The sequence below is a fragment of the Manihot esculenta genome, chromosome 12 (genome assembly GCF_001659605.2).
Source record: "Manihot esculenta cultivar AM560-2 chromosome 12, M.esculenta_v8, whole genome shotgun sequence".
Classification (NCBI taxonomy): Eukaryota; Viridiplantae; Streptophyta; class Magnoliopsida; order Malpighiales; family Euphorbiaceae; genus Manihot; species Manihot esculenta.
In genome coordinates, this window is record NC_035172.2 from 1277620 (window position 1) to 1300744 (window position 23125).

The following is a 23125-nucleotide window of genomic DNA, read 5'->3' on the forward strand; positions in this document are numbered from 1 at the left end:
TATGGATAAAAGTTTTTCTCTAAAATATGAAAATAACAATGATGTTATTGAACAAAATTGAAGTAATATTTATTGAGTATAAGTTAGATATTAATAATTATATCTAATTCAGTAGTATTTTCAATAAGTATTAATACAATTAATGAATTTCAATTTGATAATTTTCTTTTTTGAGAAGGTTTTCAATTTGATAACATTACTAGTCTTTTACAAAATTATAAACCCTCGAGTTGAAAGTCTCATTTGGATTAATAATATAAGAATCTTGGAGAAGCCCACGTAAAGCCCAGCCCATATAAGCAACAGTGATCTATTAGGGTTTTGATTATTCTTTCTTATAAATGAATTCCAATCGCCTCCTGCCCTCCTACTACAGGGAGCAATAACTGAGAACTTCACTGGGGCAGAACAGCCAAAGTCGCCATGGTACGTTTTTCATCATCTCTGTCTTTGATACTATACTGGTTTGGGTGTCTGCATCCTTAAGCTAAAAGCTACGTTCTGTTTCTCTTCAGGTGAAGTACTCAAGAGAGCCTGAAAATCCCACTAAGTGTAAGTTCAGGACCTGAGTTAATTCCATTTCTTTTCATCTATTTTCTTTTCTTATTCTTGATTTGGTATTGTGTTTTTGCTCATTTTGCAGCCTGCAAGGCCAGGGGCTCTGACCTCAGAGTGCATTTCAAGGTATGATTATCCGATTTCCTTTTCAAAATCAAGTTTCTACTTTTTCCTCCTTATAGTTATTTTGTGTTTGATTTGTAGTTATACTAGGTAGATGCATAGATTTAGTTTTGTTTGTTTTTGGATTTGACTGTTATACCTGATGTAAAAAAGCAGGGTCCTGTTGCCCATGTGAATAGGTCTCTCGTAAACTTCAGGGAAATCAGTGTCATTGTTATTGGGTGAACCTCTGTTTTCTTTCCCTTGTTTGTGGCTGAAGGTTCAGTAAATGATGGCACATTTTTTTGACCCACGAAATTTATGTATGTCTGATTGATTCCCGCTTGTTAATGTTGTTTTCAAAATGAGATCTCTATTTGTTTTATTTTTTGTACCCAACAATTTTTTTCTATGTTGTTTCTCGTGCTGCATAGCCCTATATACGATGAAACTTTTTAATTTTCTTTCTAAACATCATCACGGTTATGAAAGCTAATGATAAAGTTCTAAGCTTGTTTTTTACTCTTTATTTTAAACCTGATGAAAAAGCAGTGCCTTGTTACCTATTGTGAACTGGGTTCTCGTAAACTTCAGGGAAATTGTTTTCATTGTTATTGGGTGAACCTCTTTTATTCACATTGACTGTTGGTTCAGTAAATGATGGAAAATTACTATCAAAATAGCGTGGTTGTCATTAATGAAACTCACTTTACTGTCAAACGGTTAAGTAAAGTAATGCGTTAATGCTAAACTGTTTTTCACCTTTTTAATTTTAACCTGATGAGAAAAGCAGTGCTTTGTTGCCTTTTGTGAACTAGGCCCTCGTAGACGTCAGGGAAATTATTTTCATTGTTATTGGGTGAACCTCTGTTATTTGCTTTGACTGTTGGTTCAGTAAATGATGAAACAATACTATTCGAATAGCGTGATTGTCTATAATAAAACCCACTTTACTATCACTGGCTCAGAAAGGTAATGCAATAATGCTAAACTGTTCTTCACCTTTTTAATTTTAACCTGATGAGAAAAGCAGTGCCTTGTTGCCTATTGTGAACTGGGTTCTCGGTACACTTCAGGGAAATTGTTTTCATTGTTATTGGGTGAACCTCTGTTATTCTAGTGACTGTTGGTTCAGTAAATGATGAAACATTACTATCAGAATAGCTTGTCTATAATAAAACCCACTTTACTATCAAATGGTTCAGAAAGGTAATGCAATAATGCTAAACTGTTCTTCACCTTTTTAATTTTAACCTGATGAGAAAAGCAGTGCCTTGTTGCCTCTTGTGAACTGGGCTCTTGTAAACTTCAGGGAAATTGTTTTCATTGTTATTGGGTGAACCTTTGTTTTTCACTGTGGCTGAAGGTTCAGTAAATGATGGAACATTACTATCAAATTGCTGGGTTGTCACTTGTCTGTAATAAGATTCACTTTGTTTTTCTTTATTTGGAAATTGTATGTATTGCTCTTACTTGATGGCCTGTGGCAGAATGTTTTTCCAAATCCTGCTGAAGTTAAAGATTATGGGTAAACATTGTTCTTGATTTTGCTTTTGTGCCTGTTGCTAATGGTTTAAATGCTGAATTTTTTTGCCCTAGTATATTAGTAGTTGTGTGTTTGAGTTGATATTTAATGAAATACTTTGTTAAGCTAATATTCCTTTTCACCCAATTTGAAAGTAGCAGCGTTAACTTGTACATCTCTTTATAGAATACAAGAGAGACTGCCCATGCCTTAAGGAAGTTGCCTTTGATGAAGGCTAAGAGGTATTTGGAAGATGTCATGGCTCACAAACAAGCTATACCTTTCCGACGGTTCTGTGGTGGTGTAGGGCGTACTGCTCAGGCAAAGAACAGGCACTCAAATGGACAAGGAAGGTGGCCTGTCAAATCTGCCAAGTTCATTCTAGATTTGCTCAAGAATGCTGAGAGTAATGCTGAGGTATCTACTGGGTCTTTACAAGTCCTCCAACATTGTTTTCTTCCTGTTGATATTTGTGAATAATTTAATTGTCCTTTGTCCAGGTCAAAGGGTTGGATGTTGATGCCCTCTTCATTTCTCACATCCAAGTGAATCAAGCACAGAAGCAGAGGCGTCGGACATATAGGGCTCACGGAAGAATCAATCGTATGTTTTTGAATTATTTTATGTATTACATGCCCTTTTTGTTTTACTGTATTGCTTGATGTGAAGCTATTGTCTTTTGCAGCTTACATGTCCAGCCCTTGCCACATTGAGTTGATCTTGTCTGAGAAGGAAGAACCAGTGAAGAAGGAGGTACTTTCTGATTACATGTGGCAAAATGATATAAAAAGAAGCAAAATTATATTCATCCTCTCATTTTCTTTGTTTGGTTTTGCAGCCTGAGACCCAGTTGGCTACCAGCAAATCTAAGAAGTCTCAAGCTGCATGAAGTGGTGCTTCCTGCTGAGTGGCAGCAATAATTTTTACCAAACGAAGGAGCTTTTTCTAATTTTTGTCTTTGTTTCAATTGGAGAGATTATTGTTGCACTAAATTTAGAATGAGCAGTAATTTAGATGAATTGGACAGCTTCTTTATTTGTATGTCTGTTTAGTTGATTGTTCTGTGAGATTTTTGTTGGAGATCTTAAGTGGAAGCCCATCTTTTCATACCTTTATATGATGGTTATGAAAATTACTCTTGTAGCTTATGGTATTGGATTACAGATCTCCATTTTCATCCTATATTGATCTCTGTACTTTTACGTCATTGGCTAAAATGTTTAAACCTGCAAATGCTTTGTTGAGAGGTACAGAAATGTTATTACAAATTGACCTATGCATTTTTAGAGTTGCAGTTAAACAAGTGAATGTATTGCTGACAAAAGAAAAATCTACCTACAATAGAATGACACCCGTTTTTGGTCGAAAATGAAGTTTCATGTCACGCCTTGGTAAAGAACCAAATACAAAGTTTAATGGGCACATCGAATTACAAAGAAAACTGTTATCATGCAGAGCCTTAGAAGCAATGACATATACAGCAGCATCAGTCCTTAATTAACCAGGGTTAATTTCTAAGAGTATATTGTGACCATGAATAGAACTGATCACCACCAAGGAATCTCCTTCTACTATAGTAACATGATTTAGCTGATTATGAATTTCAAGCTGGACCTGCTTCTCTGCAAGCAAACATTCAATAACAGAGAATTGGAATGGTACATGAGCGCTTTACAAAATGATGAAAATTTATATATTAAATAGAAAATGATCCTTATTTTTGTCAATAGATGTAATCAAACTTATCAAAATTTATGTTTTAATTTATTTGATGATTTTATTTTAATAACAAAATATATATATCTTTAACCTTGCATTCAAATTTAATAAAGATATAAAAATGTGTATATTATTTAATTTTAGATTTTAAAATGAATTAATATATATAATGACAATAATTTTCTAAATCTGCACAATGTTTTTAGTGTAAATTTTCATATAGATGACAAGCATGCCCTTACACTGTCTTTGAAACAGACAGTACACATTTTGCTTGCAGAATATGAATTCATGTTTGATCCCTAATCCTAATGTGAAAATCATTCTAAATCCTATCTATAACCCAAATGGTATAAGCAGTTAAAGCACGAATGGGCCATATTTAGCTAGAAGCTAGATACTTTTCAACGAGGCTACAACTCAAAAACCGGGCGCGATTATGACAAGTTGCTCAAAGGAATCCAACAAGATGATCAAAGCCATCGATGATCAGCCCCTTGAATAAAATGTAAGTCGGTATAATTTTGCTGCAGTAGGAGCTGGATCACCAAGGTTAGCTACGAGGTATGGTGAGAAGAGATGCAAGGATTAGCGCCCCAGATGGAAAGTAACGAATTCTCCCACATCGCTCAGGTAGAAATAGGGGAAGAGGGCATGTTATTATAAAAGTAGCGCAAAGAAGCAGGTGATGGTATCTTTGCGCTTGGGGCAATGACGCAGCTAATGAGGTTCTAACCGAGGCGCGTCTATTGCTGGTTGAAAACTATTTCCAAACCCCCTCTTCGGCCTGGGCTTGACCCTGACCGTCGAGAATTTCTGGAAGGGCTCCCTTCGGGGTAAAGCCCTACAATTATAATTTCAATTTTTGATTTTAAGCCCTGCATTTCTCTCTTCAATTGACCATCTTAGATTGCTCTATTTCCGACTTGATCCGTCTTCATATCGATTGCTTTGGCTACTTAATTATTATATTTTATAATTATTAATTATGTTTTAATTAAAGTCTATTATAATAGTAAATAATATTTTAATTAATTATTTAATTTCATTTTATTAGAAGTTAAAATAAGTTCCTTGTTTAACCTAATAAAGGAATTCAATTTGCAAATGGAATGAATAAGCGATGCTAGTATTAGATTTATCCGGTATATCAGCATATTATTACCCTTATATTAGTTTATATATTCAATGAATTAATTTCAATTAATATAAAAATTTAAATATATATTCAACATATGAGAAAATTTTTATATAAATTCCACTAAAATTATTATATTTAAATTCATATAAATCATACCTAAACTTGTACTTTCCAAATGCAGCACCAGCACGCCTTATATCGCGTCAAATGAGTACAATGTATCCATTAGCAACGTGACACATGATAATAGCGCCACATCAGTATTTTCCTTTAGAAGGAGATATGTTCGAATAAAATGGAGACCACGGTTCCATGTCTGCGGCTACCACTGCTCGATCTTATCCCTTGTGATACAGTTCCGGTAATCTGATCCAACGGTCTTCATCTTTTCTATTAAACATTCAATAAGAAGTGGAAGCCTGCAATTTCCATACCAATCCTCTCTCTTTTTCGGACACTGTATCTCCGATTTGACGAGATCCGTGAATTCTAGGTCTGATACCAAAACCCTAACCCCAAAATTGCATTGTCTTTTCTATCTCGATTATTTCAACAATCTTTTGATCTCAATCAATAATTATCGGTGACCTAGGGTTTTTGTTCGCGATATTCTGTGGTTTTTGAATTTGTTTGCTTGTTTTTTGTTTTAGATGGATTGGCAAGGGCAGAAGCTAGCGGAGCAACTGATGCAGATCTTGCTGCTGGTATTCGCGGTGGTGGCCTTCACTGCTGGCTATTTAATGGGATCGTTTCAAACTATGATCCAAATTTACGCTGGTGGAGTGGTACTCACTACATTGATTACTGTTCCCAATTGGCCTTGGTTTAATCGCCATCCTCTCCAGTGGTTGGACCCTAGCGAAGCAGAGAAGCACCCCAAGCCTCAGGTTCAGCCTGTAAGTTCGAAGAAGAAATCTGCTAAAAAGTAGGTCTTTTTATTAAGTCATATGGATTTTTAATTGCACATCGAATGGCATGTTATGCGAATGAATTGGTTGTTATAATGAAATTGAAGATTGGGACTGAGTAGTATTTTTTTCATTTTCTGGGCTTGTGATTCATAATGTTCCATTGGTTTCTTTTAATTTTGATTGAGTTGATGTGATTGTTGGGAATGGTGGGATGGATTCTAATTTTCATCCATAACGAGATTATGTCTTCAAAATATGGCATTTCTTAGTGGTGAGTCCTTCTGGAAGTAACAACGATGAAGAATTTAGGGTAATAGGATAGCACCTCTTGCTGCTTTCTCCAAGCGTATACGAATGAATAGTTTAAGATGAAGCAAATGCTCAGCTATGATAGATGATGAGCTTTGGCTAAAATTTTTTTCTACAGGGTTAATATCATTTCATGACATTTGTTTATTCTCATTTTGGTATAAATGGGAAGGTGAATCTTTTATTGGGAGCTTACTCTGACAAGCTTGTGTCTGACATGGTGTTTCCCAAAGTGATGGCTAGAATTGATATTTAGTTCATATTTCAAAATGAAGTGCTTGTGAGCTTCCAAACTTTTCTCTGCAATTTTTCACTTGGGTTGGAGCGCCTGTAGATTATATCCATGTTTCAAAGTTCCTGGCAGTCTCTTACCCTGGTGCAACAACTTTCAAGGTCATGGGCCTCATGGTCCATGTTTGTTGAAAATTTTATGGGAATACTATGTGAATAATGAGTGCGCCTAAATGTAGGTCAAGTAATTCCCAGGGAACAAGTGTTGTTTGAATCAGGTTGTGTATGTTTCATACTCTTGTTAAATACACCAATCTTGTTAGGTGGTTTTCCTGAAATATTCGAAGTGGGGTTGTGGGTATTTAAAATGGTTTAAGACTTTGCACAGCCACAGCCAATAGGTGAGGGGAAAAAAATTTTTATTGCTGTTTGTTGTATTTGAATTCTCCAGAATATCTACCAAGGAGACATGCTATTTTTGCTTCATCTGCATGATCTGATCTTGAGATATCATCAATGACAAAGGGTATACTAGCGAGGACCTTGTCTTTCTTATAGGCCACAAAACGTTGCTAAGGTGTAGCTATTGTTGATAAGAAAAGTTTCAAGGTATATGCTATTAGACAATATTGATCTTAAACCGTAGGAGCAACGCTCCCATAAAAGAAAAATAGGTTCGTTTAATGACAAAACAGACAGAAACGCGCGCCGTCTCCTAAGGACCCGATAGTGTTCACAGAACTAATTCTGTTATACTAGCAGAGATTGCAATTCAATTATCCAGTTCCTTAGATGTGCAGCCTGTTTGTGCAAAATCAACCTTACGGGCACAACTTCTGTATTAACAATCAAGCATGACATAGCATCATTCTTGTTAGTTGCTAATCGTGGAAATGGCACTCGGTTTAAAGCAATGCTGATTAGTCTAGGATTGTGATCTTCACAAATTGAGCTCAATCCGTGTGATGAGCAAGCGGGTCAAACTACTACCCGTTTACCATGTACTCCGTCATTGTTAAAGATTCCTACTGATTTTCATTCCTTGGTGCCCCCCCGAGTCAAGATGGGATCACTTTCCTCCACTAGTAAGTTGTCCTCATCATCTACTTCATCCTACTCATCTATTATTGATTGGTTGATCCTTTTGCGAGACGCTGTTCTATGCTTCTTGGGATCCAAACGAGGTTCTGCTTGCTGGACACCCATGTCTCCAGCCTTGTACCTGCAGCGTGGCAATTCATAATTCGGTGATCATACCCGGAGTATCCGCAAAGTTGGGAACCTGTTCTAATGACAACTAAACACATGGATTAGAAACTTAAGTAGTGGCGTTAATCCAGTTTAATCTGGGATGAAAGGCCTTATGATAATCAAATATAAGTTCTTGGAATCATAGGAAAGACAGGCAAGACACGACTACAAAGCAGTCAAAGCAGTTATTAAGTGTTCTGCCACATATGGAATCTCATGGCAGCAGCTAATTTCTACTCTCATGATAATCACATTATCAGACACTATTTTTCCATTATATCAAGGTGGTGAACGTTATGTCTAAGAAAATCAAGGTAATAAAACAACTAATTTTCAATCATTACTCTAATATTTGTACGTTAAGAAGCTCATTATAAACAATATCCACTAAAGAAGACTGTCTGAAACTAGAAACCCTACGAAATTTGCTATAAGAGGGAAGCATTCAAGATAAAGCCGTTGACATACCTCACATCAGCCTCTTTTTTGGTTCCAAAAGTCCTCGATTGAAATTCCTCCCAGATTCTGATCTCATCAACGAGTTGAAAATAAAACGAATATCTTTCCCAATTCCTTTTCACAGTGCATCCAGGTTCACCAACATGTAAGCAGTCATTGAATGCACACTTGCATCCACTAGCTCTAAGGATTTTCTGGATCTGAAGCAAAGATATCAGTTGAAATGAGCTGCAAACCAGTAAACTTCAGTTAAATAGTTCAAACTGTGCCTCTGATTTCAATTCAGATGACAACTCACACCTCAGGGAATGCCTGTGCGAGAGATTGCTTTGTTACTTTAAGCAAACTAGGCTGGCTAAACCCAGGAGTATCAACAAGATACCCTCCTCCAGATAGTGGAAGCAAAGAAACATTACAAGTGGTATGCTTCCCTCTGCCACTTCTTGTTGAAACTTCCGCAACACGTTGTTCCTCAAACCTCTTGCTTCCTAGTTTCTGGTAAAAGCACATGAACAAAAGAAACCGTGCGACACATCAGACACAAAAGAAAACAAAGAAGAATAAAGATGAAAAGCAGAGACATCAAACCTACAGAGTCAAACAAATTATCCACTCCTGCAGCATCATAAGCACGGGGATTGTTTCTCAGAGCATTAATCAGGCGAGATTTCCCAACTCCACTAGGACCCATAACAACTGTAGTTTTATTCCTCAGACTCAATGCAAGAGAATCAAGTCCTCGCTTGGACTCAACACTACAAAACACTGGTTCATAGCCCCAGCTCCGCAGTCTATATTTCCACAAAACCAATGTCTACACAAGCCAAACATAATTCACAATCAACAGAACAGAATTGGGAGTGGAAACGGAACCAGTTGTCATTGGATATGATTTCTGTGGTTAAGAGAGATTATGAAGCAATGCAAGTAATATGCACAATAAAAGTTGATATGGAACAGTTAGACTCCTATTAGGATTAGAATTATTTTTGCATATTAGGATTTTATTTCTATTGTAAATAACTTCCCTTGGCTATTAGGATTTTAGACTCCTATTAGGATTAGGATTAATTTTGCATATTAGGATTTTATTTATATTGTAAATAGTCTCCCTTGGCTATTAGGATTTTAGACTCCTATTAGGATTAAGATTATTTTTACATATTAGGATTTTATTTCTATTATAAATAGCCTCTCTTGGCTATTAGGAACTCACTTTCCAATTTTTAAGAAATTTCAATAAGACTTTTTTCGTTTTTTAGCCTATCTTTTCTCTTATTTCATCTTAACCAAACGATATTGGTTACAACTCCTGACGGAGTCTAAATAGTCCTGTATCAGATTGGTATCAGAGCGAAGTTCGACCATGGCAGATAACCAAGAAGCGCGACTTGCTGCGATTGAGGCATCTTTGGCAGAATTGAGGGAGATGATCGGACAATTGACCTTGCAGCAGGGAATCCACCAACCCGCCGCCACCGCACATCCCCAACCAATCGCCAATCCTGTGGCCGCCAATCTTGTGGTCGACAATAAAGGAAAGGCAGTCACCTATGTAGTGAAGAAAATCTTATGCTCAACTAAACAGGAGGATGAGACGCAAAGGAGGAAGATTTTCCAGGCCAAGTGTCGAGTAGGAGAGGCAATTTGCAGGCTAATTATAGATAGCTGCAGTTGTGAGAATCTGATAGCTAAGCAGTTGGTGGAAAAATTACAGTTGCCTACACAGCCTCACCCCTCACCATACAAAGTCGGATGGATTAAGGAAGGGCCGACAATTGAGGTCAACAGAATCTGCAGCGTGCCTATCTCGATCGGTAAATCTTATACTGAACCTGTTAATTGTGATGTTGTGGATATGGATTGCTGTGGAATTTTGCTAGGTCGCCCTTGGTAATTCGACGTTGATGCTTTGCATAAAGGGAAGAAGAATTCATACATGTTCACGTGGAATCAAAAGAAGATTACTATCTTGCCTTCCGATTCTGCGAAACATTCTAAGGCGGAAGGGAAGCATACTGTTGCTGTTTCTACGGGAGTGCAGAAGCTATCAGGCGCAGTTGAGAAATCTAGAGGCACACTAGCTTTATTGGTGAGAGCAAAAGGTACAATGGAGGATGCACCATCTTTACCACCGCCCGTCAAAGAGTTGTTAAAGGAGTTTCCTAAGATAGTGGAGGAATCATCAAAGCTTCCACCCCTGCGAGATATCCAACATCAGATTGATCTCATTCCTGGATCAAAATTACTGAATCTACCTCATTACAAGATGAGTCCAAAGGAGAGTGAAATCCTCCAAGAACAGGTGGAATAATTACTAAAGAAGGGGCATATTCGGGAGAGCATTAGCCCCTGCGGAGTACCTGCCCTATTAGTTTCAAAGAAAGATGGGACTTGGAGAATGTGCGTGGATAGCAGGGCCATCAACAAAATTACAGTTCAATATCGATTTCCTATCCCACGATTAGATGACATGCTAGATCAGCTATCCAGGGCTAAAGTCTTTTCTAAAATCGACCTCAAAAGTGGCTATCACCAAGTTCGGATCAAGGAGGAAGATGAATGGAAGACTGCCTTCAAGACTAAGGAAGGCTTGTATGAGTGGCTGGTTATGCCTTTTGGTTTAACAAATGCACCTAGCACTTTTATGCGACTCATGAACCAGGTTTTGCGTCCTTTCTTACGCAAATTTGTGGTTGTTTATTTTGATGACATTTTGATATTTAGTCGCAGTGAGGAAGAACATCTTCAGCATCTCCGTCAAGTCATGACGGCCCTACAAGAAAGTGAGTTGATTATTAATCTTAAGAAGTGCATCTATATGACAGAGCGCGTTCTGTTCCTGGGATTCGTTGTTAGTGCAGAAGGGATACATGTTGATGAGACGAAGGTAGAAGCAATACGGAATTGGCCCATCCCCAAAACTATTTCTGAAGTTCGCAGCTTTCATGGCCTTGCCACTTTCTACCGATGGTTTATCAGAAATTTCAGCAGCATCGTTGCCCCTATCACAGATTGCTTGAAGAAAGAGAGAGTGCAGAAATTTGTATGGACTGAAGCTGCCAACAAGAGCTTTGAAGAGATTAAAGATAAGCTTACTTCTACCCCTATTCTTGCTCTACCTGATTTTGATAAACTGTTTGAGATTGAATGTGATGCTTGTGGAGTTGGGATTGGAGGAGTATTGTCACAGTCTAAAAGGCCTATTGCCTTCTTTAGTGAGAAACTGAATGAAGCTAGAAAGAAGTGGTCTACTTATAAGCAGGAACTATATGCAGTATTCCGGGCTTTTAAAACTTGGGAGCAGTATTTGATGGGACGAGAATTTATTATTCACACAGATCATCAGTCTCTGATCCATTTTAAAACTCAAAAACATGTGAATAAGATGCATGCCCGATGGGCAGCTTACTTTAGAGCCTTTCATTATGTCATCAAACATAAGGTTGGCCATAGTTATAAGGTGGCAGATGCTTTGAGTAGGAGGGCTGCTCTGTTGATTACAGTTAATCAGGAGGTTGTAGATTTTGAATTCCTGAAGGATTTGTATGCTACAGATGATGATTTTGCTGATTTATGGGCTAGAGTCCAGACTCACCAGCCTACTGATGGGTTCTTGATACATGATGACTTTCTTTTTAAGGATAACAGGTTATGCATCCTTCGATCTTCCTTGCGGGAGAAGTTGATTCGCGAGATCCATGGAGGAGGTTTGAGTGGTCATTTGGGGCGTGACAAGACTATTGCTGGGTTGGAGGAACGTTTTTACTGGCCTCAATTAAAAAAGGATACAGGTCGAATGGTTCAGAAGTGCCCAGTGTGTCAAACTCAGAAGGGACATTCGCAGAATACAGGCTTATACACTCCACTGTCTATTCCAGCCCATCTTTGGGAGGACTTGTCAATGGATTTTGTTCTTGGTCTTCCACGTACTCAACGTGGATCTGATTCCATTTTTGTTGTTGTTGACAGGTTCTCTAAAATGGCGCATTTCATTCCCTGCAAGAAAACTAATGATACTTCCCATGTAGCAAAACTGTTTTTCCAGGAGATTATTTGCTTACATGGTGTCCCCAAAACCATTACTTCTGACAGAGATGTGAAGTTTCTAGCTCACTTCTGGGTGACTTTATGGAAACGCTTCGGGACTGAACTTCGATACAGCAGTGCTGCTCACCCCCAAACTGAAGTGGTAAACCGCACGCTTGGCAGTCTTCTACGCTGCATCTGCAGTAACAAGAAAACTGCTTGGGATCTTGCTCTTGCCCAAGCAGAATTTGCTTACAACAGTGCGATTCACAGCTCCACAAAGATGTCACCATTTGTTGTTGTGTACAGGAAAGTCCCAGCGCATACAGTTGATCTTATCGCACTTTCCACAGGTTATCACAACCGTCTTGCAGCAAGCAACCTGGCAAAGCAGCACATGGATGTTTTAAAGCAAGTACAACAATGCCTTACGGAAGCCAATGATAAATATAAAGCTACAGCTGATAAACATAGGCGTTTCAAATCCTTCAATGAGCGTGGTGGAGGACAGAAAAAGCTTGACGCCAAGAAGATTGGTCTATTCCGGATCATTCAGAAGATTAATGACAATGCCTATGTTCTTGACCTTCCACATGAGATGAAAATTTCCAAGACGTTTAACATGGCGGATCTATTTCAGTATTATCCTGCTGAAGACAACTCGAGGTCGAGTTCTTTACAAGTGGAAGGGAATGATATGGAACAGTTAGACTCCTATTAGGATTAGGATTATTTTTGCATATTAGGATTTTATTTCTATTGTAAATAGCCTCCCTTGGCTATTAGGATTTTAGACTCCTATTAGGATTTTAGACTCCTATTAGGATTAGGATTAATTTTGCATATTAGGATTTTATTTCTATTGTAAATAGCCTCCCTTGGCTATTAGGATTTTAGACTCTTATTAGGATTAGGATTATTTTTGCATATTAGGATTTTATTTCTATTATAAATAGCCTCGCTTGGCTATTAGGAACTCACTTTCCAATTTTTAAGAAATTTCAATAAGACTTTTTTTGTCTTTTAGCATATCTTTTCTCTTATTTCGTCTTAACCAAACGATATTGGTTACAACTCCTGACGGAGTCTAAATAGTCCTGTATCAAAAGTAGATTCATAAGAAAACTTGTAGAAATCATCTATAGGACATGATCCATGTAGTTTTGCCACCATGGTGATCACCAACTAAGGCAAGGACAGTAACACAGATTTTCCAAACTACTACTAAAAGCATAACTTCATTTTGTCATTTTGTGTGTAAAAAAAGAAAAAAAAAATTGTGTGTGTGAGTCTCTTATCATGTACAGTTCAGGACTCAGGCAAGTAACAACATTACTTTTCTTTTCATAATCTACTGGATGAGATACAAAAGGTATAGCTATCCTCCATTTCTCCTCCCTGCAAACACCCCCATCTCTTGAAAATAGTTCTGCCTCCTGTTCCTCACAAACTAAGACAAGGTCCTGCCATTATATGCTGCTGCTAGCAACTGTAAACATCAACAAAAGGTGCCTAAAGAAACAAGCTCATATCTCCTCGGATATTAATCTATTTTTCATAAGCAATTTAAAGCAAGGCAGGTAACAACATTATTGACCTCGCAAGCACCCACCATCCGACATTAGCATAATTCTCAAAAGTTACTTGCCAAATATTCATACTACATATCATTCCCAGCTGAAGCGTCCAAAACTACACATTTTGATGGGAAAAAACAAAGAATTACTATTAGTTCCTTTTGAAGTTTTAAGAAAATTTATTGATTTGTCCCTATTTCAAAATAACAGGTTAAAATAACTAAATAAAATAAATATTTAAAAGGGAAAATTACTTCTTAGTCCCTCAGGTTTAACGTAATTAACACTTCTGTCCCTCTATTTTGGCAACCCAACACTTAAGTCCCTCACTTTCTCTTCCGTCCAATTTCGTAGTCCTTCCGTTCATTTAAACCGTTTGGTCAAAGAGTCAAAAGTGAGAGGTGATAATTTTTTCCAGAAATACCCTTCTCTTAATGTGAAATTCCTTTTTTTTTTTTTCTTTTTCATGCTTTCTCCCGTTGCAGAAGAAGAAGAAGAAGAAGAAGAAGAAGAAGAAGAAGAAGTTGCTGGGTAAGAAGAAGAAGAAAAAGTTGCTGGGTAGGAAGAAGAAAAAGAAGAAGAAGAAGAAGAAAGATTTGCTGGGTAGGAAGAAGAAGAAGAAGAAAAAGTTGCTGGGTAGGAGGAAGAAGAAGAAAGAAGAAGAAGAAGAAGAAGAAGAAGAAGTTGCTGGGTAGGAAGAAGAAGAAGAAGAAGAAGAAGAAGAAGAAGAAGAAGAAGAAGAAGAAGAAGAAGAAGAAGAAGAAGAAGAGGGTTAATTTTGTCAATTCACGTGTCCCAAACGGCTATTTTGAACGGAAGGACTGCGAAATTGGACAGAAGAGAAAGTGAGGTACTTAAGTGTTGGGTCGCCAAAATAGAGGGACAGAAGTGTTAATTACGTTAAACCTGAGGGACTACAAAGTAATTTTCCCTATTTAAAATTATATGAAATAAAATTATTAGAACTAAACAATATATAAATCGAAGAAGGCTGATGATTTCTTTCATGTAAGTTTTAAAGAGTTGGTAAAAATAACTGACTATAAGGACAAACTAGTAAATTTTTAAAATCCAGTGATCTTATAATAATTAATAAGAAGTATATATGCATCCAAATCGATTGACAATAGCTTAAAGCGTAACTAACCATGATGCAGAAACAGGACTGGCAAATCTATTAAGAGCACTGCAAATGCTAACCTGTTCATCTACAAGCTCCGATTTATTTAAAACGAGCGTCAATGGTATGCCAGCGGATTCAGCCTCGACAAGAAACCTCGTGAGCGTGAAAGGCTGAATCTTCGGCTGCTCCATAGAGAAAAGCACCAACAAGCGATCCACATTAGCCAACGGAGGGTACAAAATCTCCGAATTCCGTTGAAACACATTCTCGATCATGCCCCTTCGATCCCCCCAATCTATGGACCCCACCACTACCTTGTCTCCAACCAGTACTCTTCTCTTTATCTTCTTCAACACTGCCTTCACCACACACAGCAACTCAACACCAATTTTACTCTTGGAGAGAATACTAGAAGCTCGATCTTCGCTCTTCTGGAAGGTACTAGAAAGCTCAGAGTAGGAAGGGAGTAATTGGACGATCACACGCATGAAGTTAGCTTGGGCGGCAGCGACAATACCGATAGCTTGGGAATCGGACAGGCGAGGTTTATCCTCCAGAGAGAGTACAGGCGCCAGGGAGGAATATTCCTTGAATGTATGTTTGGTTCCGAGGACATTCTTGTACGGTTGGGGTTTTCTGGAGACATTGTTAGGGTTCTTCTGTTGATGTTGGTTAGCTGCGTCGACCGGGAGGTGGCAAAAGGTGGTAATGCGGCGGACGAAGTTGTTGACGGAGGAGTTTCGGTGGAGGAACAGAGAGATTGAAGCGATCGGCATCTGTAGTAGCGAGAAATAGAAAGGTGACAGAAATTACTATTACGAGTGAGAGACGGTTTCTCTCACTCGGATAAAGTTACTAGTCGAGCATTTTCCTACTGGAAAGCAGCAGAGGAAGCCGGTACCGTCTTGGGGTGAGACGAATTCCGAAAATTGTTAGAGACTCGCAGCCGGTGACTGGCAGGGTGCACAGTGTCACGGGCCCAGGCTTTGGTTCTCAGTTGGACAGTTGGACCGTTGGCATTTACTTGAACAATATCAAGACAAATCAGCCAATGTATCTACATTTTAATCTGCACAAAGAAATAAATCGGTTAGTCAAGAGGCTAAAAAGTTATTAAAGCGAGTAAGATAAATACATATCGAGTAAATATTAATATTCAACAAGCATAAAGGCATAAGCAATCCAAAGTATCACATGTAGGCACAGATCTTTAATAAAAGGGCTACACATTTCATTACAGGGGCAAAATAGTCATTACACAACTCAGCATAAAGGTCCTCACACCACTTGCAGACAGGGGAACGCCTATAAGGGTGGAGGCACAACACAGGGACTCGATAGGCCTACGGTGGCCAGCTGGGCCCAGTCCACACTGGTGGCCAGCTGGGCCCAGTCCACACTGGTGGCCAGCTGGGCCCAGTCCACACTGGTGGCCAACTAGTCACTCCATCCTAAAGAGCCATTAGGACAAGTTGAACTGTGGCAGGATGAGACATCAATATGTCTGAGGTGACACCCCCTTAATAAATACATGAAAATGAATTATAAGGAATTGACATAACACTTTTGATACTACTCTTTTATACTAATTTCTATCCATCTTGTTTCTGAAAAATCTCATGTTGGAAAAATTACATTTTAATCCCTCTACTATTTTAGAACCCTAACACTCTCCCCACTTAAACGGTCGACGTCCTCGTCGACTGAGTTTGACGGAACTCTTCAATCTTCTGGGAATGTTATTGGAGGTTTGACTCTTTCTCCCAACTGGTTTCTTCGATGCTGAGGCCTTTCCATTTGACGAGGTATTCTTTGTAAGGAGGCTATTAGAACAAGTTGAACTGTGGCAGGAGGAGACATCAATATGTCTGAAGTGACACCCCCCTTAATAAATACATGAAAATGAATTATAAAGAATTGACATAACACTTTTGATACTACTCTTTTATACTAATTTCTACCCATCTTGTTTCTGAAAAATTTCATGTTGAAAAAATTACATTTTAGTTCCACTACTATTCTAGAACCTTAACACACAGCAGTTGCTACCAGTCGTAACCGTGTCATATTTCAGTTTTAAGGCAAAATAGCATAGACCAGACCAGGTGTACCATGTATCCAATACACAGTGAGTATGACTTTTCCTGAAAAAATCAAATAGGGCATGCTTTTTGTGTGATTTGAATTCATAGTTTTTTTATTACCTATATAGAAATGCATTGTATTGTATGGCTACTTAAAAAAAATGGAGCAAGAGTTGACTACTATAGTAGTAATTCTCACAAAGCTTAATTTTTAAAAATTTTAAATGATAACAGTTTAATTTAAAATGTCTATATATTTTTCAAAATTCATTAATCATTTATTTAGTATAATTTATTTTAAAGAAAAAATTTAAATAAATTTTTATAAAATTTAATTTTATTAAAAATTTTTTTATTAAATTCAAAAAATATTTTCAAATAAAATAATTATTGAAAAAATTAATTAAATTAAATTATTACTAAATTTTTTATTCCAAAGAGAGGCCACGAGATTTAGCGTTTAACTGCATTCATAAGCCGCCTTATAATTCCGTTGTTAGTCGTCGACAAAGCAGCTCTTGCATTGTTATAGGCAAACACCGCAATCCATTAGTCACTAACAGGATTTAGTCAAACAAAGCCCGTACAAGCAGACCCAGAGATCTAAGACATGAGAGATGCATATAACTTCAACTACCCAGCCCAAAAGCCAAGCCCTAATCCTTGCTGAAACCCTAGAAAGAGGAGATATCGAAACCAGCGCGACCATCCCAAGCACCACAAGCTGGATCGACGCCATCTTCCGAACTTCATCTGGAGTCGAGCAAAACTGAAACCCAGCAAATCAAATTCTAAAATCAATACTTGTTTGTAAAAATTTGAAAAATCAAAAATAATGTTTTTTTTTCCAGTTTCATCATTTAAAATAATGTTTCTACATTGATAAATAAATAAATTAATAATTTATTATATAAAAATATACTTTTCTAATTTTTAATTACACAAATATGTAAAATTTTTCTAAATGTAAAATTATCCTCAAAATGTAACGCATGAAAAATTTAGTTAAAATTGTGATTTGATAAGTAGATTTGGCCAACAAACTTCGAATTACTATTGTATAATCAGTTTGATTTTTTAAAATAAAATATAAATATTAAATTGAATAACTAATTATTAATTTAAAATTACAAAATTTAAACTCTAAAATCTTATTTAGTTGAAATTGTTCAATTCTTAATAATTTCACTTTTTAAAAAATAATTTAATTAAATTAGAAAAAATAAGTTATTTCCACTTCATCAAAATAAGAAAATACTTTAATAATTTAAAAATTTTTTAAAAATATTTACTAAATAAATATAATTTTAATATTTTTTAAAATTTTAAATTATCTAACTAAATAAAATCTAAATAAATCAAATGAATTTTTAATGTATTGGACAGACGAATTATGTTAAAAGTTAATTTATATATTATAAAAATCATTAAATTGTATGTATTATTTAAAAACTCAACTAAAATTAGTTTTCCTTAAATTTTAGAATTGTTACGTTTAGTTTTGCATTCTTATTATAGTTTTTTTTTTCCACCTTTTACACTAAAACTTAATGGCAGTAATATTTTATTTAAGATTTCAAAATCACCTAAATTATTTAGTATATATAAAAAAAAAGGACAAAATTAAGATTTCGTATTCACACGCAGATATTCTCTTAGAGTCATATGACTAATTCGTGCATTAGTATAATTCTTAATTAAATTAAAAATAGTGGGCAGGCTCGACCCTTTATCTTCTCTAATGGACAACCGATGTGGGATAGTATCAGCCATTCGTGGATGGAAGGCCATGTTTCATATATTAATTCTTTTAAGTTGCGTAATGCAGCAGCCAATGCTTTTAACCTAAAAAAAAGAAAAAACAAATAAAAATCAATCAATTTTGTGACGCTGAATTCTTTATCAAATCTTCAAAGTTGGAAGTTATAAATATAATACAATTATTTTAATTCTTTTTGTAGTCTGGAAAACATTCATTATCATGCTATATCTTGCTTGTTGTTGAAAAAAAAAATCTATTAATAAGCCAAAATGATGAAAAAAATTCAAGCTTTTCCTTTTGTTAAACTCAACTTCTAATTAATTAATTTCATGGTTTGAATTTTTTTTTTAATTTTGAACTTTTTTCCTCAAAACATTAATGTTTTTATTAATTAAAATGGTCAATATTCCATTAAACTATTAAATATTATTAAGCTTATGAAACTTTAACTTTTATATAATAAAGCCAAAATTTTAAGCTATTAGCTATGATTAAAGACCGAGTTTAGAATCAAATAAAACAATTTTATTAACTGAAAATTAACGTAAATTTAATTTAATTTAATTTTTCCTCTTCATTGAACTTGATTTGGATGAGGTTAATTAAATTTATAACAATTTTTTATAATACTAATAAATTGAAATTATAAACAATTTCATGTAAATGGCTGATTTCATAAATAAAAATAATTATTTTTAATCCAAAATTCGATTAAAATAGTCCCTTTATTATAAGCTGACCAAATCCTCCATTCACATCTGCCCAACCTTGCGGGTCCCAGAAGATTCAAGTAGCCCATCCCGCCGTCAACTTCAATCCGACTCCACCCTTGACCCAGCGAGGTAACCACCACCACAGCTTTAGTTAGACCCACCACCATTGACAAATTAAATAACAATAAAAAATACTTTATATCAAAATCTAAAATTGTCACAATTCCATTAAAAATGTAAAATTATACACTATGAATAATACATCCTTATATATAAAAAAAAAAAAATTTTATTGATAAAAAATTTTTTTTTTTTTTTTAAATTACAAATATTGCGTTCAACGCCACCTCCATCAGGATAATATTGAAAAAAAAAAAAGTGAATTAAAGTGCACCTTTAATCTCGTGATTGACATTATCATCCTCGTTGAATTTCGCTCAAAGATATTTGCAATGTTACCTTTCTCATCATGTTCTTTTTTACCTTCTATTAAGAAAAAATAGAATTACCAAACTAACTTTGTAGTAAAATTTTATTTTTTAATAAAAAAATTAAGCAATATGACTATATTTTTTATAATATATTTAACTAATTCTGCTAAAAAAACGTTTCACTAAATTATTAAACTAAAAAAAATTTGGCTTATTTTTGTAATTAGAATCGAATATATACACTGACATTGATATTTGATATTGATGTTGACAAGAACAGCCGAGAATATCAAAGGTCATATATACCTCATAACATCACCACCACAATTTGTGAGAGCAAAACGCATCCGTCCACGAGCAGGAGATCAATGGCGTCCAGCCATAGAACTTCATTCAAAATCTGCAAAAGGAGTATAAATCTGAGGTCCGGCGTTGCAGGATTGATCCTTAAACCACACACGTGACATCCATGATGCTGAACATGCAAGTGTATGGTCTGGTCTCCACTGGTTATAATCACCACACACATATTTGCTTGGAGGTGACTGGACTGCTGAGATTATTTCTGCTTGTTCAATTTATCGCATGTCCAAATCCATCAGTTTTGATGGCTTTATGCTAGAAGAATTTATTCTTTCTAGAAAGAATACCAATTGCCGTCCTGGCTAGAGAAACATTTGGTAACCTTCGTATTCAGTTTATAAAATTAGCACATTTTATGTATTGGCAGACTTAATTTAATGATAAGTATATTTAAATAAATTTAAAAGATATCAAATTTTACTTTTTTCAATTCTCAATTTTTATTTAAAAAAAATTTAACATATTTTATAATTTGTGTGAATGGATTATTCCATGCTATGGAATCAGAAATAAATAAAAATTTGATAAATAAATTCAATTATTTAATAAATGAAAATTAGTAAGTATATAAAAATAATACAGGAGAATAAATGATGTATTATTTAAATAAAATGTTGAAATGGTTAGTTTGATTAAAAAATATTAAATAATAATTTATTTGATTAAAGTTTATTAATTTTTTAGTTTTATATTATAGTATTTACATTTATATTTAAAATCGTTAACTAACAATTGTATTTATTAAATATTAAAAAGTATATATTAAGAATTAAAAAAAAAAAAGAAGCATGCCTTTAATTACTTACCAATCATGCATCTATCCGATTAAGCTTTTAAGCTGTGCCATTCCTCTCCACCACCTTCCCACTTCCATCATAATTATGTGATGGAATATTCTGATAAGGAAAAATAACTAAAAATAGAAAAATAAAAATAAAAATCCTGGGCCAGCAAAGAGAATCTGATATGCAAACTCATTTGTGATCACTTCCTTATTATCTGTATATAATTATTTATAGTGAAAAAAAAATTAATTTTTTGTTCATGTATTTTAAATATATTATTTAAAAATAAAATGTATTATATATCATTAAAATCTATTCTTCAAATTAAAATTAATAAGTTAATTGTCTCTAAATGTTGAATTCAACTCTCATCCAAAATCAATTACATTAAAAAAAATTATTCCACAAATTGAATAATGTTTGTTATTAGTTATTATTTTGTATAAATTATCCTGCACAGTATCATTATAATATATATATAACTAGTGGTCTAGCTCAAATTTCTATCACCCTGCGAATCAATTGATTTTTTTTTTCAATATAATATATATTGAAAAAAAATAAAACTGTGAAAAAAGACCGGTAATGAGTAGACTTACAAGAGTTTTTTTATATACATGAAATCAAAGATAAATTTTCTAGAACGTTAAGTCTAGCCCTCCTTTAATTTAGCTTAATTTAATAGTTAAAATTATATATAATTTATTTAATAAATTTAAATTGAGTCTCTTATTTATTTTAGATAAAGAAAAATTATTTTTTAATTTATAAGATTTAACGTAATTAACACTTTTGTATATCTATCTTGACGACTCAACACTTAAATTTTTCACGGTTTGAATTTGTAGTCTTTCCATCAGAAATAACCCATTAGTCAAAGAGTTAAAGGTGAGAGGTGAGATTTTTTTATCAAAAATGCCCTTAATGAAATTATTAAAATCTATTTCAACATGAAATCCCTCCATCTTTCTTCTCCTCCGTATTTTTTCTATTTCTTTTCAGAAAGGAAAAGTTTTCTTTACATCAACTCCAACAGTTTTTGGATCATAGTATATAATTTCAACCGATAATCTTGCAGCTTGTATACAAAGTTTGGTCATTTCATTTAGAGTCACAGCACGGTCACTTATGCAATTTAATATTTTGTTACTTGCAGCTTCTGGGTTATCAATAGTTGCTGTAATCATTGAGGACAAGTCTCTAACATGAGCAATATTAGGTAGTTGCATTCGAGATCCAGAAATGGGCACTGGCATTTTTCGGACAATCCCTGTTTAGAACAAAACATCATCAATTTTGTTCTTGGACCAATGCACTACATGCCTGCTTGTAAAGGTTGGTTATGATTGGTTGTTTATATTAATAATGGATTTAAGTCGCATAAATGTTGACAAATCTCACAGCATCAAGATCCTTGCTATTATTATCTAACACCACATCAAAGGTTGCTCCTTCCACAGCTTCTAACTTTTGCTAGGTCTTTCCACACTGTCTGCCATCCCGCACATACAATTTCTCAAATCAGAAAGAAAATGATAAAAGAAATCAAGTTCCCATGGAAATTTTAAGAATTATTTAATGATTTCTATAACTCATTGAGAATTTGCTGAATGGCGGCTTCTTCATTCTGTCAGAATTTTGATCATGAACCGTCATGATAGTAACCTCATGGCCAGAATCCAAAAGCTCTTTCGTAAAAAAGAATCCAATAACTGCATGATCACCGCTGTTTGTGTTAACTATAAGGATCTTCTTCTTTTCGGCACTAGCCTTGACAGTGAAGGTCGAGACAGAGAAGCACCTTGAAAATGTAGGTATGTAAAGGAAGTTGGAGAAAAGGAGAGAAAAGAAGAGAGGGGAGATGATTGAGAGGAAAGAGAAGAAAGAGAGATGTGTGGAGAGGATAAAAGAAATAGAGAATATATGAGGAAGAAGAATGATAGAGGAAAGAAATAAAAAAGATATGAGGGAAAAGAAGAATGGAGGGAAGAAATAAAGAAAATATAAGGGAAAAGAAGGATGGAGGGATTTGAGATTGAGAAGAATTTTAAC

The 23125-nt window shown here is 35.1% G+C and overlaps 3 protein-coding genes, 6 non-coding genes and 1 pseudogene across 12 annotated transcripts; 8 read left to right on the forward strand and 2 right to left on the reverse strand.

Moving 5' to 3' along the window:
- Positions 1 to 322: 322 nt before the first annotated feature.
- LOC110628880 (60S ribosomal protein L17-2) lies at positions 323 to 3328 on the forward strand. Its single transcript, XM_021775704.2, has 7 exons — positions 323 to 426; positions 516 to 552; positions 644 to 684; positions 2372 to 2602; positions 2686 to 2788; positions 2871 to 2938; positions 3024 to 3328. The coding sequence occupies exons 1-7, from the start codon at positions 424 to 426 to the stop codon at positions 3072 to 3074; spliced, it is 534 nt and encodes a 177-aa protein (XP_021631396.1). The 5' UTR covers positions 323 to 423; the 3' UTR covers positions 3075 to 3328.
- LOC122721435 lies at positions 828 to 963 on the forward strand. The gene has a single exon (XR_006348114.1). It is a non-coding gene; the product is annotated as a small nucleolar RNA snoR74 (small nucleolar RNA).
- LOC122721438 lies at positions 1203 to 1331 on the forward strand. The gene has a single exon (XR_006348117.1). It is a non-coding gene; the product is annotated as a small nucleolar RNA snoR74 (small nucleolar RNA).
- LOC122721437 lies at positions 1444 to 1572 on the forward strand. The gene has a single exon (XR_006348116.1). It is a non-coding gene; the product is annotated as a small nucleolar RNA snoR74 (small nucleolar RNA).
- On the forward strand, positions 1684 to 1812 carry LOC122721439. The gene has a single exon (XR_006348118.1). It is a non-coding gene; the product is annotated as a small nucleolar RNA snoR74 (small nucleolar RNA).
- Positions 1921 to 2049, forward strand: LOC122721436. Its single transcript, XR_006348115.1, has one exon. It is a non-coding gene; the product is annotated as a small nucleolar RNA snoR74 (small nucleolar RNA).
- Positions 3329 to 4597: 1269 nt separating the features above from the next.
- LOC122721419 lies at positions 4598 to 4748 on the forward strand. Its single transcript, XR_006348098.1, has one exon. It is a non-coding gene; the product is annotated as a U4 spliceosomal RNA (small nuclear RNA).
- On the forward strand, positions 4605 to 6105 carry LOC110627410 (probable signal peptidase complex subunit 1). 2 transcript variants are annotated; one of them, XR_002489881.2, is made up of 3 exons: positions 4605 to 4740; positions 5227 to 5538; positions 5696 to 6105. XR_002489881.2 is itself a non-coding variant. In XM_021773706.2 (2 exons), the coding sequence occupies exon 2, from the start codon at positions 5696 to 5698 to the stop codon at positions 5972 to 5974; it is 279 nt and encodes a 92-aa protein (XP_021629398.1). In that variant the 5' UTR covers positions 5321 to 5538; the 3' UTR covers positions 5975 to 6105. The 2 variants fall into 2 exon arrangements, 1 of the variants encoding a protein (XP_021629398.1); XM_021773706.2 differs by lacking the exon at positions 4605 to 4740 and having other exon boundaries at positions 5321 to 5538.
- Positions 6106 to 7027: 922 nt separating this feature from the next.
- Positions 7028 to 15904, reverse strand: LOC110627409 (small ribosomal subunit biogenesis GTPase RsgA 1, mitochondrial). 3 transcript variants are annotated; one of them, XM_043949076.1, is made up of 6 exons: positions 15013 to 15904; positions 8799 to 9020; positions 8507 to 8701; positions 8216 to 8406; positions 7585 to 7718; positions 7028 to 7524 (listed from the first exon to the last, which is right to left on the reverse strand). In XM_043949076.1, the coding sequence occupies exons 1-5, from the start codon at positions 15709 to 15711 to the stop codon at positions 7610 to 7612; spliced, it is 1416 nt and encodes a 471-aa protein (XP_043805011.1). In that variant the 5' UTR covers positions 15712 to 15904; the 3' UTR covers positions 7028 to 7524; positions 7585 to 7609. The 3 variants fall into 3 exon arrangements, with proteins under 3 accessions (XP_043805011.1, XP_021629395.1, XP_021629396.1); XM_021773703.2 differs by having other exon boundaries at positions 7028 to 7718; XM_021773704.2 differs by having other exon boundaries at positions 7028 to 7778.
- A 6540-nt stretch (positions 15905 to 22444) lies between these two features.
- On the reverse strand, positions 22445 to 23012 carry LOC110628363 (annotated as a pseudogene).
- Positions 23013 to 23125: the final 113 nt, after the last annotated feature.